This window comes from Vicia villosa, unplaced genomic scaffold (genome assembly GCF_029867415.1).
Source record: "Vicia villosa cultivar HV-30 ecotype Madison, WI unplaced genomic scaffold, Vvil1.0 ctg.000402F_1_1, whole genome shotgun sequence".
NCBI classification, from domain to species: Eukaryota; Viridiplantae; Streptophyta; class Magnoliopsida; order Fabales; family Fabaceae; genus Vicia; species Vicia villosa.
Window position 1 is genome coordinate 1,063,247 of NW_026705181.1, and position 18,222 is coordinate 1,081,468.

The 18,222-nt window shown below is 31.4% G+C and overlaps 4 protein-coding genes across 6 annotated transcripts; 2 read left to right on the forward strand and 2 right to left on the reverse strand.

The window, feature by feature from the left end:
• Positions 1 to 1,115: 1,115 nt before the first annotated feature.
• On the forward strand, positions 1,116 to 3,645 carry LOC131627815 (wax ester synthase/diacylglycerol acyltransferase 4-like). Of its 3 annotated transcripts, none has more exons than XM_058898679.1 (5): positions 1,116 to 1,448; positions 1,684 to 2,262; positions 2,335 to 2,685; positions 2,765 to 3,012; positions 3,120 to 3,253. In XM_058898679.1, the coding sequence occupies exons 1-4, from the start codon at positions 1,266 to 1,268 to the stop codon at positions 2,978 to 2,980; spliced, it is 1,329 nt and encodes a 442-aa protein (XP_058754662.1). In that variant the 5' UTR covers positions 1,116 to 1,265; the 3' UTR covers positions 2,981 to 3,012; positions 3,120 to 3,253. The 3 variants fall into 3 exon arrangements, with proteins under 3 accessions (XP_058754662.1, XP_058754660.1, XP_058754661.1); XM_058898677.1 differs by having other exon boundaries at positions 1,125 to 1,448; positions 2,765 to 2,902; positions 3,120 to 3,645; XM_058898678.1 differs by having other exon boundaries at positions 1,130 to 1,448; positions 1,687 to 2,262; positions 2,765 to 2,902; positions 3,120 to 3,643.
• A 4,580-nt stretch (positions 3,646 to 8,225) lies between these two features.
• On the forward strand, positions 8,226 to 9,936 carry LOC131627846 (uncharacterized). Its single transcript, XM_058898709.1, has 3 exons — positions 8,226 to 8,648; positions 9,160 to 9,288; positions 9,524 to 9,936. The coding sequence occupies exons 1-3, from the start codon at positions 8,361 to 8,363 to the stop codon at positions 9,701 to 9,703; spliced, it is 597 nt and encodes a 198-aa protein (XP_058754692.1). The 5' UTR covers positions 8,226 to 8,360; the 3' UTR covers positions 9,704 to 9,936.
• Positions 9,858 to 11,782, reverse strand: LOC131627845 (uncharacterized). Its single transcript, XM_058898708.1, has 9 exons — positions 11,625 to 11,782; positions 11,415 to 11,495; positions 11,250 to 11,339; positions 10,908 to 11,074; positions 10,755 to 10,824; positions 10,568 to 10,647; positions 10,391 to 10,453; positions 10,223 to 10,299; positions 9,858 to 10,094 (listed from the first exon to the last, which is right to left on the reverse strand). Exons 1-9 carry the CDS (start codon positions 11,700 to 11,702, stop codon positions 9,994 to 9,996), a joined length of 807 nt encoding a protein of 268 aa, XP_058754691.1. The 5' UTR covers positions 11,703 to 11,782; the 3' UTR covers positions 9,858 to 9,993.
• Positions 11,783 to 12,144: 362 nt separating this feature from the next.
• LOC131627844 (uncharacterized) lies at positions 12,145 to 15,860 on the reverse strand. Its single transcript, XM_058898707.1, has 9 exons — positions 15,702 to 15,860; positions 15,439 to 15,519; positions 14,412 to 14,501; positions 14,104 to 14,270; positions 13,220 to 13,289; positions 13,027 to 13,106; positions 12,871 to 12,933; positions 12,686 to 12,762; positions 12,145 to 12,541 (listed from the first exon to the last, which is right to left on the reverse strand). The coding sequence occupies exons 1-9, from the start codon at positions 15,855 to 15,857 to the stop codon at positions 12,441 to 12,443; spliced, it is 885 nt and encodes a 294-aa protein (XP_058754690.1). The 5' UTR covers positions 15,858 to 15,860; the 3' UTR covers positions 12,145 to 12,440.
• Positions 15,861 to 18,222: the final 2,362 nt, after the last annotated feature.

Consider the following 18,222-nt stretch of genomic DNA (forward strand, 5'->3'; position numbering starts at 1 on the left):
ATAAAATCTGACTTTTGGCTACTTGTGTAGAAAAAATGGCTTCCTTAAACTCATCTATAAGAAAAAGTGAGATCAACGTATTATTATCTTCCTCCAAAATAGGCTTCTCTAAAACACTTAACACCTGATCACGAGAGCTAGGCTTCTTTTGAAACACTCGGTGAAGCAATCATGGGCAATCCCACACGTCCCCTCAATAGAAGTAGTCACTTCCCCATTACCATCCATAAGCCAAGAAATAGTGTTAACTTTCTTCCTTACAGTAGTCGAAACATGAAAAAAATCGAGTATTAAGATTGTCATTCTTGTACCAATGAACTTTAGCTCTTTACTTCCTAAAAAGGTCATCTTTAATCAGAAGAGTATTCGTGTGTTTTTTGAGAGCGGTTTCCTTCTTCAACATGCGGTCTAACATTTTCAATCTTAAGTCAATAATACGATAAAAACCGAATGCGCGGAAATTATGACTATAGTAAGTTTGAATTCGTAAAACAATTCACTATTCTCTATAATCATAAATTTATCTCATTCACGCATTCAATATTGTTCTAATTGTTGGATTAAAATCAACCTGTTAATGTTAAAACTTTCATTTGATGAAATTATACGCTATTTGCTTACATTTTTTCTTATCGTGGAGGTTTTATCTTAGTCAAAGTTTTTGACTTTTTTTTTCTACACACACTATTTATTTATTATTCTAATTATTGTACTTTTGCATGTTGTCTTTTATTGTTAGTTTGCTTTCTTCTCAATTTTTTTATCTTATTATAATTCTATTAGTCGTCTGACTACGACGAAAAGACATGAAATAAATTGATGAAAAAGAATATATATATATATATATATATATATATATATATATATATATATATATATATATATATATATATATATATATATATATATATATATATATATATATATATATATATATATATATATATATATATATATATAATCAAATGAAATTTAAAAGTGAAATTAAAATGTATATATATAATAAGATAAAAAATTGTTTTGGGTGTTAATATCAGCTGATGATCTAAGTTTATTTATTTTTATTTCAAAATAAATTTTAAATTCATTTTTAAGATTAATTTGACCCTAACAATAACAACCTACTAATCCTATCCTATGATATTCATGAAAAGTCATTTCATCCTTCACAGCTTGATAATTTGAGTTTTTTTTTTCATTTATCAAATTAATAATGATATTTTGAAATTTTCATTATATTTTGAAATAAATAAAATTTAGTTACAATGGAGTATTTTGAAGAAGAGTTTAACGAGGCAGTGAGTCCCAATGGACAATGTTTTGACAACACTTGTCTATCTTTATATATTCTTGCATTCTTAGAATTTCAAGTTCCAATCCATGACTTGCCAATTCTCTCATTGCTTCAAGATGCTTTTCTTTCCATCCCTCACTTCACCTCTATAATGGTTCTCTCATCCCCTCTCTTTAAATCATATGCAAACTCAGGGCCGTCTTTCAGAACATAGAAAACGGACTACTGCATATAAACTAAAATTTGTAACAGCTAAACTGTGACTACAAATTTTTTATAAAATATTTGCCACAGATAAATAGAGTCTCTAAAACTTAAGACGGCCCTGAGCAAGTTTGTTTGACACATTTTTATGGTTTTGTAAACATTTTTAATGTTTGAAATGAAAGCAGGTTGATGATGAAAGAGGAGTGAAAAGATGGAAACCAGTTGAAGTGAAGTTGGAGGAACATATCATTGAACCCAAATTCATTGATGATGGAATGTCAAATGATTCATATGACAATCATTTTGCTGACTATATATCAAAGATATTAATGGAGAATTTTTCACCAACAAAACCTTTATGGCAAGTTCATGTAATCAAATACCCTACAAGCAATTCTGCAGGAACTTTGTTGTTCAAATTTCATCATGCAATTGGAGATGGTTATAGTCTCATGAGTGTTATTCTTTCTAGCCTACAAAGAGCTGATAATACTTCTCTCCCTTTGTCCTTTCCATCGCTTAAATCATCTTCTAAACCGAAAAATATTAGCAGATTCATGAAGAACATGTCTCAGTTTCTCTCCATTCCTTTCAATTTTATGTCTGAGTTTGGATGGAGTCTTCTAAAAAGTACACTCTTTGAAGACGATGAAACTCCGATAAGGTCAGGAGTTGAAGCGGTTGAGTTTCGACGAACCAAGTTATCAAATATCGCGTTTTCGATGGATCATATCAAAGAAATTAAGTCTAATCTTGGAGTGGTAAGATTATTTTAGCCTTCAATATGTTGTTTACTCCTATAAATACAATGAACTTTGTTTATATATTTGCAGACGATAAATGACGCGATTACGGGAATAATCTTCTACGGGATTAGGCTTTACATGCAAAATATTGACTACAGATCAAGAGCATTGAATACAACTGCATTAGTGATAGCAAACACAAGGAAAGTTAAAGGTTACCAGAGAGTGCAAGATATGTTCAAGACTGCAAAGAGTGATTGGGGTAACCAGATCACATACTATCATGTATCGGTACCGAAATTACAAGACATTCCAATTTCAAGTCCACTTCAGTTTGTTAGAAAAGCACATACTTCAATCAAGAGGAAGAAAAGTTCTTATGCTCCTCCTTTGATTACCAAGCTTCTCCGAATGAAGAATAAGCTTGAAGGACCTGAGGTGAGTTACAAATAGCAGATATAAGGATTTGGTTATGTACTTTTTTTTTCATGAATTTTTTGTTTTGATGATGTTGTAGGCTTTGGCTAAATGTATACATGGAACAATGAGAAAAGCAAGCTTGCTGATCTCAAATGTGGCTGGACCAATTGAGCAAATGGCTTGGGGAAGTCATCCTATAGGAGGCTTCTTCTTTACGTTGGCCGGCATTCCTCAGGTAACTTCACTCCCTTACTTTTGCGTTCAAGGATTTAGAGTAGACAAACCTGAGGGTTCATCGGTTGATGATGGCTAAGGACTGAGAGTGTGCGCCTCTCAAGATCTCAGGTTCGAATCTTGATAGGTGTCAACAATCCTTGTGTTAAGTCAGTTGATACGTAACTTTGCTCTAGTTTTAAATGAACCTCTTGTTAATGGGTGGTTGATTGTTGCAGAGTCTTGTCATTACAATCATGAGTTATATGGGAATGTTAAGAGTGACTATTGCAACAGAAGAAGGGTTCATAGATGAGCAAAAGTTAATGCAGTATCTGAACAATGCGTTTGAGATAATACGTCATGAATCGATTGCTAAGGAGAATATTTCAAAATGGAACAAATTTTGTATGTGTAATGTGTAATATCCATTTTGTAAGGACATGGAAATGGATCAAATGGGATCATATATGTTTCTGGTATCATAGATTCTTTGTTTCACTTGACAGTTAGGAGTAATAGAAAGAAATAGTTCATGTTATGTCTTCTCTATGTACAACTAGCAACAAACCCGTGCGTTCGCACGGGTTCTGGTATGGGACGCGCATTTGTTTTAAAAGAATTTTTTTTAATAGAAAATGTCTGGTACCCGTAAAAAAATAATAATTGAATGTATAGAAAAAAAATTTGGTACCCGTAAAAAAATAATAATTGAATGTATAGAAAAATGTCTGGTACCCGTGAAAAATAATAATTAAATGTTTAGAAAAATGTCTGCTACCCGTAAAAATATTTAGATCAATAAGACTATGCTAATATATCCAAAAATAAATACTAAAAAATTTAGTAATATAAATAATTATAAAAACAACAAAATTTATTCTGTGTTTGGATTGATACATTAATTTTAAATATATTTAGTTTAGTATATTACAATTTTATAAACTTATTATTTATTACAAATCTGAAACATATTTTTATTTATTAATTATGTACAATATTATATGATTTTTCTCATATGATTGATTTGTTAAGTTAAGAGTCTTTGTTAAGAAAATTTGTATTAACTATTTTAATTTTAAAAAAATTATCAAATTCAACCGTCATATATAAATATTTAACATTTTTTACTTTCATATATTTACAATCATATCTAGAATAAAAATTCTTAACATTACGAAGATTATTCTATTTATTAAAAAATTATCAATAGTTGTAATAATTTAGATTTAGAAATACTATCAATTTGAAATAACTATTATTGAATGATGAATGATGTGTTTCTCACTATCATAAATAAATACTATAAAATAAAATATAAAATAAGAGATTTGAGTATAAAATAAGAAATAGAGAACATAATAATAGTATTTATTAATTAGTGTTTAATTTTGTAATAATAGTCATTAAGTATCATTTGATTTTGTAATGGATTTAAATATGTAAAATTTCTTCCATTAAATGCATAAAAATTTATGTTGTGCACCTGTACAATGATATTGATAAGGAATATAGATACAAAATAATTATCAGAATATATTATACTCCTATTTATTATCAACATTATGACAATAGTATTATTTCTCTTTACGTGTATTGATTTATCTATGTGACATAAAAATATTTAATTTAAATAGTATGATTTTTCACGCATATTTTTAATTTACAATTAAGTTTGTTTTCATTATTATTCAATTCTATCTCAATAGCTTAATTTTCCTGTTTCATGTAATTTGTATATTAAGAAAAAACAATAAAAAATTATTTTTATTATAAAAAGAAAGTTTATTTTAATCATTTTAAATGATTCTTAATTTACATTTAAAATAATATTTATTTTTAAAAGTTAACTTAATTGTATTTATTACACCAATTGAGTTTTATAACAGAAAAAAATAATTTAATATTATTTTCAATTTAAGATGCAATATTTTTAATAACATAATAATATTGAGAGGTATTAGACTTTTATAACTATAATTAAAAATAAAATTAAAATGTTATAGTATTACATTTTAATCAAAATATAGTATCGGGAAAAGGGAATATATCTTTCTTGGGAGAGAATGAAAAGAAGATCTTAAAAATAAAGTATTGATGTGATTATACAAAAAGCAAACTGAGTGACTTGACAATGTCATTATTACATACTAATAGTAGTCAAAACTGAGTGAGTGACTTAAAAATAAAGTATTTATGAACTATATTCGTGTTAATTCTGCATTTTTTAAATAATAATAATAGTCAAAATTTTGTTATTTTTATAATAATAATAATCATAATTTTGTTATATATTAATTAAAGTTAATTCAATTAATTTTTTTTTAAAGGCGAAAGCAAAGAAAAATTATATTAAATAGTAGGTTTAAAGGTAGTTGGATGGGAGTACTGGTATAGGTGGGTGGGAGTACTGGTATTGCAGGGAAGTTTAAAGTTATTTGAAAAGTCTCAGCAGGTGCAGTCACATCTATCCAGGTACCTAGGTGATTGTACACATTGAAATAAGTTGGATGGGAATACTGGTATAGGTAGATGACCGAATAAAATAAATAAATAAATAATTATGTTATTGAGACTCATATTTGAAATGGCCATTGAATCATATGTCTAAATAAATAATTGTAACTATTAAACTAAATTAAAATATAATTTTAAAATGAGATAGAGAAACTAAATTATTAATATAAATAATTAAAATCATAATAAAACTGAGATATAACTTTTCGTGCAATTTTTTGTATTTGCATCAATTATACATACATTAATAATTATTATTGAAACCATTATTGAAAGTCATCATTCTTTTTAAAATTTAATATTGTTGATTATATATGACATCTTTATTAATAGTCAATATTCTCCATATTAATATCTCATCTTGATTATATAACATTTAATTTAATAATAATAATTCATATTATAAAATATTTTTATAATATCAAATATATTAATATAAATTTTGATATAACAATTTTTCATATAATATTATTATATTATTCATTTAACATCATTTATTTTAAATAATGATATCAAATATATATGGCATCTTTATTAATAGTCAATATTCTCCAATCTCCAATTTTCTCAAAAGTGTTGTTTACATCCTTTTTTTCCATCGTTTTCTTTACCAAATATCTCTCAACATTATCTTCTCTACTCACGATGTGTCTTGCACTCATTGGTTTTATCAGATTTCCTCCTCAAAATTAATTTTCAATTCTCTCTCTTCAAATTTCACCTTTCAGAATTTCCTCCATTCTCCTTTCATATTTTTCATCCTTTATGAACACTATCATATTTTACTCAGAAAAACCCTAAAATCGTACCATCATAATCAATCTTTCAACAATCTTCATCCGCATTCAATTAGTTGGGATGTTTTTGACTAAAATAGTAACAAATCACAGCATTATATATTTCAACAAAATACATTAAATCATCTTTTATACCTATAATAATAATAATAAATAATTATTACTGACTACTATAATTATCAAATTTTTGTAGAACATCAATCATGTGTTAAACCACAATGAAATGCTTAAATTCACACTGTTAAAATTAAATACAGACCAAATTTTCTAATCAATTTGAAAATAAATTTAAGTTGCCAAAGCTTTAGTCCCCAACAAAATCTTCTTTTTTCTCCATTCCACAAAAAACCTGTCAGAAAAATAAAAAAGCACCATGAACATGATTTTAAAAACATGAAACCTAATGAAAAAATTGATGAAAAAAATAGTTCCAAAAGCATAAATTATTTTCTCAACAATAATGAAATAGATGTTGCACAAAGTTGTTTCTGAAAAAATAATAAAAGATATTAATGAAAAGAAACAAACAACTTAAGATTTTAATTTTTACATGATTGATGGAACAAAAATAGTAAAAGCTCAATCTTTTTTTTTTATAAAATGAGATAAAAAGGTGTAAAATCACATAATATTCAAAAACTTCAAAAGAAACTAAAATAAAAACCAGACATGTAAAAAAATTAAAACTCACCTTAAGATATTTCTCTGTTTCCTTTCACCTGATAGATCTAAAGGTAGAAAATTGATAGATCTCTTATAAAAATTGTAGATCTCTTCAAATCTCATACATACTTGCTGCAAAATAAGAGCAACAAATTAAATTCACACAAAATCTGAAATAGAAAAAATAACAAAGAGATTGATTTAGGACTTTCATCGAACACGATGCAGGCGAGGTGCATTCTATATTTTGAAAGCACATTATTGACACAAACAACTCTCACAACAACAACAAATAACTCCATACAAATAAAATAGGAGCACATAAAAGGAGAATCTGAACAAAAATCAAAAGTGAAAAGGAGATCTGCATTTTATCAAAACCTGCAATAACAACAACAAATATAATCAACAACATAATCATCGGTGTTTCGTAGATCTAAGTAAAGAAGGATAAAATTATCATTTTTGTTAAAGAAAAAAAAGAGAGAATAAAGAAGAAAAATAAGAGAGAGGAAGCAGAAGAGAGAAAAAGAAGAGAGGAAGAGAAAAGTAGAGGAATAGAGAAGAAAGAAGAAGGGGAAGAGAGAGAACGTGTAGGAGAAGTGATTGGAGCATGAAAAGTGGAAAAAGTTGTGGGAGCATAAAAGTGGTTCAGTAAAAGATTTGAGGTGATTCTATCAAAAAGTTAAATGATATAATATTGTTTATTTTTTAAAATCCATCAGCTTTGCAACCAAATGAAAAAAAAAGCAATAGAAGAAAGCTTAGACCATCCACGTGGCTAACTATATGAGCAGCAGGGTAAAATTGTAATTGGCAGAACATAAAACTTTCTTATATTGTAGATTTATATACACTATAAACAAGGATAATTAGGAAATAATTGTCACTAAAAATGGTAAAGAAGGAAAACCTCTTTTTCTTTTCTTTCTCTCTCTCTCTCTTGGGTGCTTCAGACTGTTAAAGACTACAAAGGGTGCTTGGGGTAATCCTATTACATACTATCATGTGCCACCAATATTTCTTTGAGGCAAGGAAATGGTTGGTAAAGCTGATAATGCAGTAATGCTGAAAACTCTTGGCAATGCAAACTAATAATCATCTTCGGTGATTAATAACTTTCTCGATAAAAAATAACTTTATTCTGTAATTTCCAAATAACCCATATAATAAGATGTTAGTGGTTTACTTTTTTTTTAACTATTGAAGTGTGCTTATATAGTAACATTGGTTGATTAAATTTAGGAAATATGGTTTCATTAAAACTAAAAATGACAATTTTTCTATTTTTCTCATAAATGTGATAACTATTATAAACTTAATAAGGAATTAATAAATTTTCCTACACAAAATAACATAAATTATTGCAAATTCAACTAACATAGTTCATGCAAAGACACACCACCAAAGCCATAATTTCATGAAGTGAACACATTATCAACACTTATTTCTCTCTTCCTTCCATTGGATTCATTCATTCTTCTTTGCACCCTGCATTTCACTATGAACCTCACCACTCTCTTTCTCTTTTTTCTCCTTCTTATCACTCTAAATTCCCATTTTGCCCTTGCCGGCAAACGCAAGGTCCACATCACCGACGAATTAGACGACGTGTTCGACGATGAGGAAGATGATGATTGGAAACAATGGGGCAAGAAACCTGCTCCATCTTTTGCTCCCTCCGATATAACCAAGATGGATACTTCGCAGATCCAAGAGGAGATGAAGAAACGCCACACCGGACCCGTTATCGGATTCGTCAAGCTCCGATTAGGTGCTCGCCGGACTCCGGTAACCACATTTTCCTCCTACCACTTTCTTAATTTTTCTAATTTGATGTTGAAATTTTGAATTTACGCTGAAATTTGAGTTAAATTTGGGATTTTTACCTTTTATGCGTGATGGGTTTGAGTTAAATTTGTGAATTTTACCTATTATGCGTGATGGGTTTGAGTTAAATTTGTGATTTTTACCTATTTTGCATGATGGGTTTGAATTAAAGTTGTGATTTTTATTTGTATTGCTTAAAGGGGATAAATGCAACTTCTCTATATAGTTTTTACTTGTAAATTGTAATATTTGTTGATTTACACTGTGTTGTCAAAGAAAAACTCTAGGTACACTCTGTTTAATACTCTTTCATGGTTGGGTGCAATTTATGTGAATCACATTAAATAAGAATTGGATTAATCTCGCGCGATGGTAACTAGAGAGTGTGTTGCTAACGATTCTCAATGAAAGACTAAGAGCAGTATGAGAGGTTTCTGGTTTGAACTTCTGAATTTTTCATGTTTAATTTTAGGAAATGGTAGCTGAACTTGCCATGAAGTGGACACAAGTTCTGAGAACTGGAGCTATTGGAATAAGGTTTACAGGTATTGATCTAAGTACAGTCATGTTCAACTTGGACAACAGCAAAGACTTAGAGGAGGTACGGTTTCCCTTTTTAGGTTTTTTCTTTCAAACATAAAAATCTAAGATTTATGATAAGACATTATGGTATCATCTAATACGGTGCATGTGACTCACTTAGTTCAGAAAAAAGTTTGATTGTCATTGATTACTTTTAAAGTGGAAAATAGAAACAGTCACTTGAAAAACTAGCTTAAATTTTTAGTTTACGATACTTGCTGTTGATACTGTCTCATAATCTATGGTGTAAACAGTTGAAGGAATTTGTGTTCGATCAATCAGAAGCATACGAGATTAAAATGGGGGACCAATTTTTTAGAAGACCTGGAGATCCACCCCTAGATGAACTCATTCAGAAGCAATATAGTGAGAAGGGCGAAACAGATAATGCTGGTCCAGAGGAAGCTGATGGGAATTTGAAAACTGAACTGTAGTTAAACGGTACAGATAAAATCCTCTAGCAGTTCAGATACCGCAATTGTATCACTTGCTTAGATGGTTTTTGCTATGGTATTGTTATTTTTGTAGTCCTGATATACAACTCTTAATCTCTTTCTTCGCTCTTAACTAGATCTTAACAATAAAAAGTAATGAAAAGAGTTTTTGAATCTCATAACAGTTGCAGTTGTAATAATAGAAATTCACAAGGAAGTGATTTTTGTTTATACATGAATAAGATGGAAGAAAATATTCGACTAAACCATTGACGATTCAATTGAAACTATTATTTCAGCTTGCTGCTGAAATCAGAGAGCTCAAGAAGCTGAACCCTTGGGTCGGCTGCTGCTTCATCCCTCTCTTTCTGAGTGTTGAACCCCCAATCCACTAATCCAAACACCCAAGTTTAACAATTATTACACAATTCCATAAGCACAAATAATGCAAAACATAGAAACATAAAGAGATGAAAATTGAGAGTGCAGAAATTATAATGAGACAGAAAAGAATTTTACCTAGATACAAATTCCAATTGTCTAACTCTGGCTCTTTGATGACATTTTTAAGGGTTGCAAACCTATCTTCCACAAAGCTGTTAAAAATTAACTACAGTTAATTTCTTCTAAATCATCTTTAAAGTTTATATCTATCAAAACTACTTCTGAATGCACAAAAGTCTTAACTGTAGTGCCAGTCCTTGGTGTTCTGGCATATTTTGAAGCTTCTTCAGCACTTCTACCTTAGGACTAGAGAGAAAATATAAGATGGTTTGAGAAACAAATGTATCTACGAAATGAAATATTAGTATAATGCATCATTGCACCTGAATTTGTGTAAATATATCAAATGGCATTACTAACCCAGTTCCTAGACCATATATTCTTTCTGGTGGTATAGTTATTCCAGCAAGTTCTCTTAGTAAAGCGTCGGCAAAGCGACTCTGAAACCATAGAAAGGATAGGAAATTATGTAGAAAATGCCAATATATGTACTCTTAGGATTAATTAGGATTTCTGTTTTCATGCTTGGAGTAGAGAGAAATCAGACCTGTTTTGTGGTGACAATGTACACTCTTGAGCTTGCAAACCTTAATGCATCAGTAACACCGGGATAGAATCTAGAGGCAAATCATTCAAAAATTAAAATTTTAAACTTTAAAATTCATACCGAGAAGACGTTTATAACATTTGATCGGACTACCTGTTGGCTTGAATCCAACCGGTTAAATCATTCTCCAACCAATCATCTCTAACCTTTCCGAATAAATCTATCAGATCCTCCCTATTCTCTTTCCATTCTTCGATGACAATAGGCTTCAATTCGAACCAGCTCTCTAATATGCCCTCAACTGTGAGGCCCTCTGCCACCTTTCAGAAGAACTACGACATCAGTCAAATGGCATCATCATAGATCACAAAGTTCCTTAGAATCTGATGATAATGTTATGACTTCCAATTGTTAATCCATGATAGTAAAATAATCCAAGGAAAAGACTTGCATCAGAAGAAAGAATTTAAGCCAGAGTTTATGTTTTATACTCACCGAAGATTTTCTGATGGAAGGAACTCTTGTCTCAAGCAACAACCTCACAAGTAAAAGAGTTTCATATCCAGTTTCCACCACTGGTCTCACCTGACATGAAAAAACTCGACATCTCATATCTAGAACTAGAAGTAATCAAACTTGAAAGTAAACTAAACTATTTACTGTAATCATCTGTTCAACAATCCAATCTTCTGTGGCAGAATCCACACTTTCAAACAGGGTTGGCCATCTCAACTTGGCAGCCTACAAATCATCAAACAACAAAACCAGGAAGTTCCAAAGATCATCAGAAACTATGTACTATTTTCAATTGTTTTCTTTCATTTTATTGATAAACAAATGGTAGAATAGACAAGGTGAGAGAGCAAGAACCTTGAGAGCAGAGATAGCTGTCTCTTCACAGGTATTACAGAGAACTCCATCAAAGTCCAATGCATAGAGATGGCCCATTTGCTTCTCTTCCTTTCAATGTTACCAAAACCAATCCAAATATGATATATAACACTGCATTGCATGGTATATAATTACCCTCCATTCAAATAAGATTGAAATAATTGGTGCCAGCTATCAATGAAATCACGACACGTGTCTACGTAGCAATATTTCCCTTTTTTAGCCTTTTTTATTTATCAATCAATAAATGTGACTCCTATTAGTTTAGCCAAATAGTTTTTTTTTTTTTTTTAGGTTAGACATTGGTTATGTATGTCTGCGTGTGGGAGCGCATGTCTGAGTCATGATGCGATTACATAGATTGTTCAAATTTGCAAATTACAACTTAATTGACTTTTCATAAAAATGAGTTTCACTAATTCAAGCATTTGATATAGCTATTTTAAAGATTCTAAGTTTTTTTTTTGACAACACAAAATTTAAGTTTTTGAACAAGTCATTTGATATGAACCAAGTGAGGATATTTGTATTAAGTTACATTCAAGTTATTTCAATACAAACAGCAAGCATTTTGTATCTGCATAGAACAGTACACTGCATGTAACAAGGCCAAACTTGAGGATAAAACAAGGTCACTTCATTTAATCGAGAGTTCAAATTACAGCAGTTTAACGAAAAAAGGAGGAAGTTTCTAAGTAGAAAGAGCGTGTATATTATAACTTTTTATTGTTTATAAAGGAGTTGGAAGAAAATATTGTGTTCATTGATTGTCAAATGACAAATCAACAAAGACCCCTATTTCAACTTCTTGCTGAAGTCTGCGAGTTGAAGAACGCGAATTCTGGCAATAGCCGCAGCTTCCTCTTTCTCTTGTGCAGTGTTGTAACCCCAATTCCCTGATCCAAACAGTCACCATTAATAAAGGATACTCAACATTATAAAAAGAAAAGAAAAGAAAAAGAAAGTGATAATACACAAAATGAGAACTGAGACAAAAATGAGAGAGGGTGCAGAAATTATAAACAGAGAAAAAGAACTACCTAGATACAAATTCCAATTGTCTAACTCGGGCTCTTTGATCACATTTTTTAACGTAGCTAACCGATCCTCAACAAAGCTGGTTAAAATAAATGGAATTAATTTCTTGATGACCATCTTTACAAATTCAAATAATTAGTCATAGCCAAAATGACATTGATCTACTGCTAATAGCTCAGCATCTTACTGCAGTGTCAGCCCTTGGTGCTCTGGTCTCTTTTGAAGCTGCTTCAGAATTTCTACCTTAGGACTGTAGGTCAAACGAAAAAGAAATTCTTGTTAAAAGAAATTGAAATATAAATATTTCAATGCATGACTAGAATTAAAGTTATCAAATACTAACCCAGTCCCGAGACCGTATATCCTTTCGGATGGTATGGTTACTCCAGCAAGCTCTCGAAGTAAGGCATCGGCAAAGCGGCTCTGAAATAATGAACCAATTACTTCATCCCCTCTTATTTTCTTAATAGTAAAAGAAAAACACTCTCTAGGGAGAGGATTATTATCCCCTTGCTAGGGTAAAGAGAATCGTATACCTGTTTTGTGGTGACAATGTACACCCTTGAGCTTGCAAATTTTAATGCATCAGAAACACCAGGATATATTCTATAGGCAAAATATCGCCAATTAATAATTGGAAATCCCATTCAAGACATGTGCAAAGAACTTGAAATATTACTGCATAAATGATTTATATGATACCATAAATATCAAGTTGGAACTTGGAAGCCACAAATAAAGCCATATCCAAAACCTGAATTTTGGTAATCCAGATTTGAGGGGGAAAATCCGGTTTCGTTACCAAATTCAATCCATTTAGTTGGTTTTTATTTAACATGGTTTGGATATTAGTATGTCCAAACCATGAACAAACCTAAATAGGAGTACACAAAAATATCTTAATATGCTTAATGTAACAGACCAATGACAATATCTAGTCTAAACTCTGAAGCATAGCTAGATAAAAAGATGAATACAAATTGATTCCTTCTACAGTAAGACTTCCTTGAACAGGAAGGAAAATAATTGTTCTACCAAAATCCAAAAGAATCACATACATACATGTCCTACTTCCCCAATCTAAAGGATCTCCCACGCTCAGGTTAGGCAACTGGTTGAATTGGGACGATAGCATCCGTTCATCCTTGCACTGGAAATTTTCATAAACTGAATGTCCGTGGCTTCATCTTTAAAAGTATATGTCCGCATCAACAGGTTGGTTGAACCAAGAAATGACGTTGTCTAAACTTCGGTTATTTGAAAGGTTAAATCACGGTTTTGTCTCAATTAAAACTGTTTAAAGTAGATGAACATCACTTATAGGTCTCTCCATTTGATGTATGTTTTGACTTTTAAAACATTGGTTATATAAGAATTATAAAAATAAAAAAATTCCGCTGTCAAAAGATGATTGGAATACCTGTTTGCACCAATCCAAGTAGCAAAATCCTGCTCCAACCATTCATCTCTGACCTTTCCAAAAAGATCTATCAAAGCTTCCCTATCCTCCCCCCATTCTTCCATAATAACAGGCTTCAACTTGGACCAATTTTGCAATATACCTTCAACTGCAAGCCCCTCTGCAACCTTGCACAAGAACAATGACATCACTCAACAGATTTTAGAAGCAGAGTCAAGAAAATAAGAACCATCATAAATTATAAACCTAGTATCAATTTTATGTAGTAATCAATGAGAAAAACTGAGAGGCATGTGCATTGTACCCACCGAAGACTTCCTGATAGAAGGTGTTCTGGTCTCTAGCAACAATCTCACAAGTAAAAGGTTTTCATATCCAGTTTCCACTACTGGTCGCACCTGACAAGAACAACTGTATAAATTTATCGATAAAATATCAAAATCGAGTCCAGCCATTTACATAATTACTCCCTCTGGTCATTATTATAAGCAAATATTCTCTTTTTAGGTTCATTGAATAATGAATGTACGTGGTCTTTTATGTAGACCAGATACATTCATTACTCAATACTCAATGAACATAAAAAGAGAATATTTGCTTATAATTCAGGCCGAAGGGAGTATTTCATAAAATTCAACGATGTGAAGATCTGCACTGCAAATCTATGATTTCAGCAACCAATAAAAATAAGCATGTAAAAAAGTTATCCTCAAATTCAGGCATCAAAATTTACAAGACATCTCCGTCATTCGAAATTGCCGTCGTTTATAGTTAGAAAGTAAAAAAATTGTTTGACACTTCATTCAATAGTGACTTAAGAGACACCAAAAGAGTTTTATGCTGGAGTTCCAAATTTGAACTCAAGAATCTAATATAATCACTATTCTGGACCGTCCGCAAGGGAAGACACACCGAACAGGTGGACCCTCGTCTTTGCCAAGGAAACACGATCACACCCTCCATTGTATCTCTCACCATTGATATCTAATCGAACGGCCATCCGCATAAGGCGCCAAATCACGCGCAAACAGTTTTAACTGCTGATACTATATAAAGACCAGATCGCGTCATTTTAGCTATGGAATTCATTCTCACTCTCATACTACTTTTCACTTAGTATCTGACTTAGGCGTTGAAGTGCTAACCTTACAGGTCCACCTCTTCAAGCTTAATCTATGCTCCCTCCCCATAACTTTTCCACTAGTTATTGTTATTTTTACCAATCAAAGTACAAATACACCAATGTAGATAAACCAAAAAAAAAATTATAAAATCAGCAACATAAATTCCATAATAACAGTTGAAACCAAGTAAAATCATCCAGAGATTATTTACTATATGCATTTGGTCAACAATCCAATCTTCAGTGGTTGAATCCACACCATCAAACAAACCAGGCCATCTCACTTTAGCAGCCTGCAAATTCACCAAACAAAATAAAACATGAGCTGAATTCAGTACACTATATGAATTGCAAAAAGGATTAAAAAAAACAAGAAAAGATTGAAAATTTAGAACATTCAAAATTAAAATCCAAAAATTGCTGTGATTTTGAATGGTCAAAATTGGGGTTTATGTGTAATTGAATGGAGGGGAACCTTGAGTGCAGAGAGAGAGCTTTCTCCGCAGCTATCACAGATGACTCCATCGAAGTCCAAAGCGTAAAGGTCTCCCATTTCAGTTTCCTTCTTTTGAGTTTCGCTGCAAAATGGATTATTTCTGTGGCAGCCAAACAGTGCCTTATTTTTCTTCATTTTGGAGAATCAGCCACGTGTCTATGTAGATAGAGAATGGTTCGGGTCGGTTCAAAATACCCGAACCATTTCAAAACCCATGACATGTTTATACTTTATATCCTCTCCTTAATTGTAAAATCTTTTCTGGAAAGTTTTGCTTAAAATTATTTATTTACATATTTCTTTTTATATTCATTTTCAAAATACATTGTTAGTTAATACTCCTGCAGTATCAACTTGCTTTCAAGATTAAAATAAAAAAAAATTAAATTATCTATATATAAAATTTAACTTAGGGTGGTATTCTCGTCTTTTAAATAATTTGTACTAGGGATAGAAGAGTATTTTTACATTGTAATTATTAATAGAGGAGAATGGGAGAGAGAATATATATTTTCAGTGGAAAACTAAAATGGTATTTTCTGTATTTTTACCAGTAAAAAAATAAAAGAGTAATTTTGTCTTTTAAATATATTATACTATGGACAAAAGAGTATTTTTTATATTGTAAATATTAATAGAGGAGAGAACGAGAGAGATAATATATATTTTTTAGTAGAAAATAAAAGAGTATTTTTTATTTTTTAAATAATTTGTACCACTGACAACAAGTTATCTCATGGTTTAGTGTGGGACAAAAATTTTGAGTTTTTTGTCTAGTCCCTAATTTTGAATTTTATCTTGTTTTGTAAATAAATTTTAAATAGGACAACCTAGAGTTGTGTTGTCCAGTCCCCTTGTTTTTTTAGGCAAATCAAACGCACCCTTAATGATAATTGATTTAGATCAGCCACGGACCCAATACGGCGTAGGCCCAATATTCGTCCATTGCATAAATAGCATAGCGTGAACAAAAAAATGTATGAGTCAATCCATAATTTACTTTGTCTCCTTACTCAGAAACTGACTTGGCTTTGGAGAACTAATCAGGTGTACGCCCCTCACAGCTGCACCAAAGTAGTTTGCATCACCACATCAAGGATTTCTGCACCAACAATTTTGATTTTCGAACATAATAGTGGTGCTGTATATGGGGAACAACTCTCAAAACCTACAAATTTCCACTGTGAGATATCTTCCAATTCAAATCTCAAACCCAACTAAAGGGAAACTTTGAACTTCATACGAGTAAAGAGGCACTCATAGAAAAGGATGGAGTATTAATCAAATAGCTCTAGATTTTCTTGCCAGTATGTGAGACTTACTAGCCAGAATAGTGACTCACTTATATGTGAGCTTCCTCCACTTTCTCAGCATTGTCAAAAAAAATAGATCATTCACAAAAATTCGGGATTCACCCAGCAATTCATGTAGGCGTTTAACCAATTTCTTTCTGACTTTAAAGTAAAAGGTATTGTCGGTCATAAACTGCATTGTTACTCCCTAAATACAAGATGATTTCTAAGCTTTTTATCACTAGGGTCTCCGACCATGTGTTATCCTAAAAGTATTGGTGAAAAAGTGAGCTTGTTGCTCATCCTGAGTCACTATAGCCGCATTTGCATCTGTATAGACCTAATGGAGGAAGCAAGACGGAAGACCACCTCTCTAAAGTTCATATTATTGAAGTTCTCCACTTCATCTGTTTTAGAATTATAGGGGGGACTGTCATTACACTCCATAAAACCCCCTTCAGACCCAGAGATATCACTAAGTACAATAAAGTTAGGATTTAGGTAGTTAACTTCAAAAGACTCGTCATTTGGGACATCAGTGTTTCTCATATATCGCTGATACCGGAGAATCTTCGTCATTAGACTCATTCATTATGTTTTAAAGAATCTTTTATGTGTTTTTCCATAATAAGTACTAGAAAAGTAAGCATCAAATATAAGTAAAAAAGACTGGAAATAGTACCTAGGTAAGAAGAGAAGTGAATGAATGATTAAGAGCAAAAGGAACTTGATAATGGAAAAAAAAAAACCCAGGGACAAAGGACCCAAACAAGAAGGAAAAATGAAAATGAATCATCAGAGCTTAAGAGAAGAAGAAGAAGAAGAAGAAGAAGAAGAAGAAGAAGAAGAAGAAAAAGAAGAAGATGTTTCACAAAGAATATAAGGTTCAGTTATAAGAAGGAACGAAAATTGTTTGAAAGAGTTAAGCAACCTTTATATAACAGAAATTGACAAAGCATATCAACACTGCAGAATGAAAGAAAGTGGAAGATGAAAAATCAGTAGTCCTAAATGACACCTCAAAAATGTAACAGCACTTGAGTGCACTCGAGCACCCTAAATAATCGTGACTAAGACTTCTTGTACATACAGCTATAAGTAATGTACACGTCATTACCCATGTTTTCGTCTTTGGATGAGCCACCAACTCCATAGGGGGTTAGGCTAAAGCGAGCCACCAGCTGCGTGAGAATTAGGCTTTGCCGAAC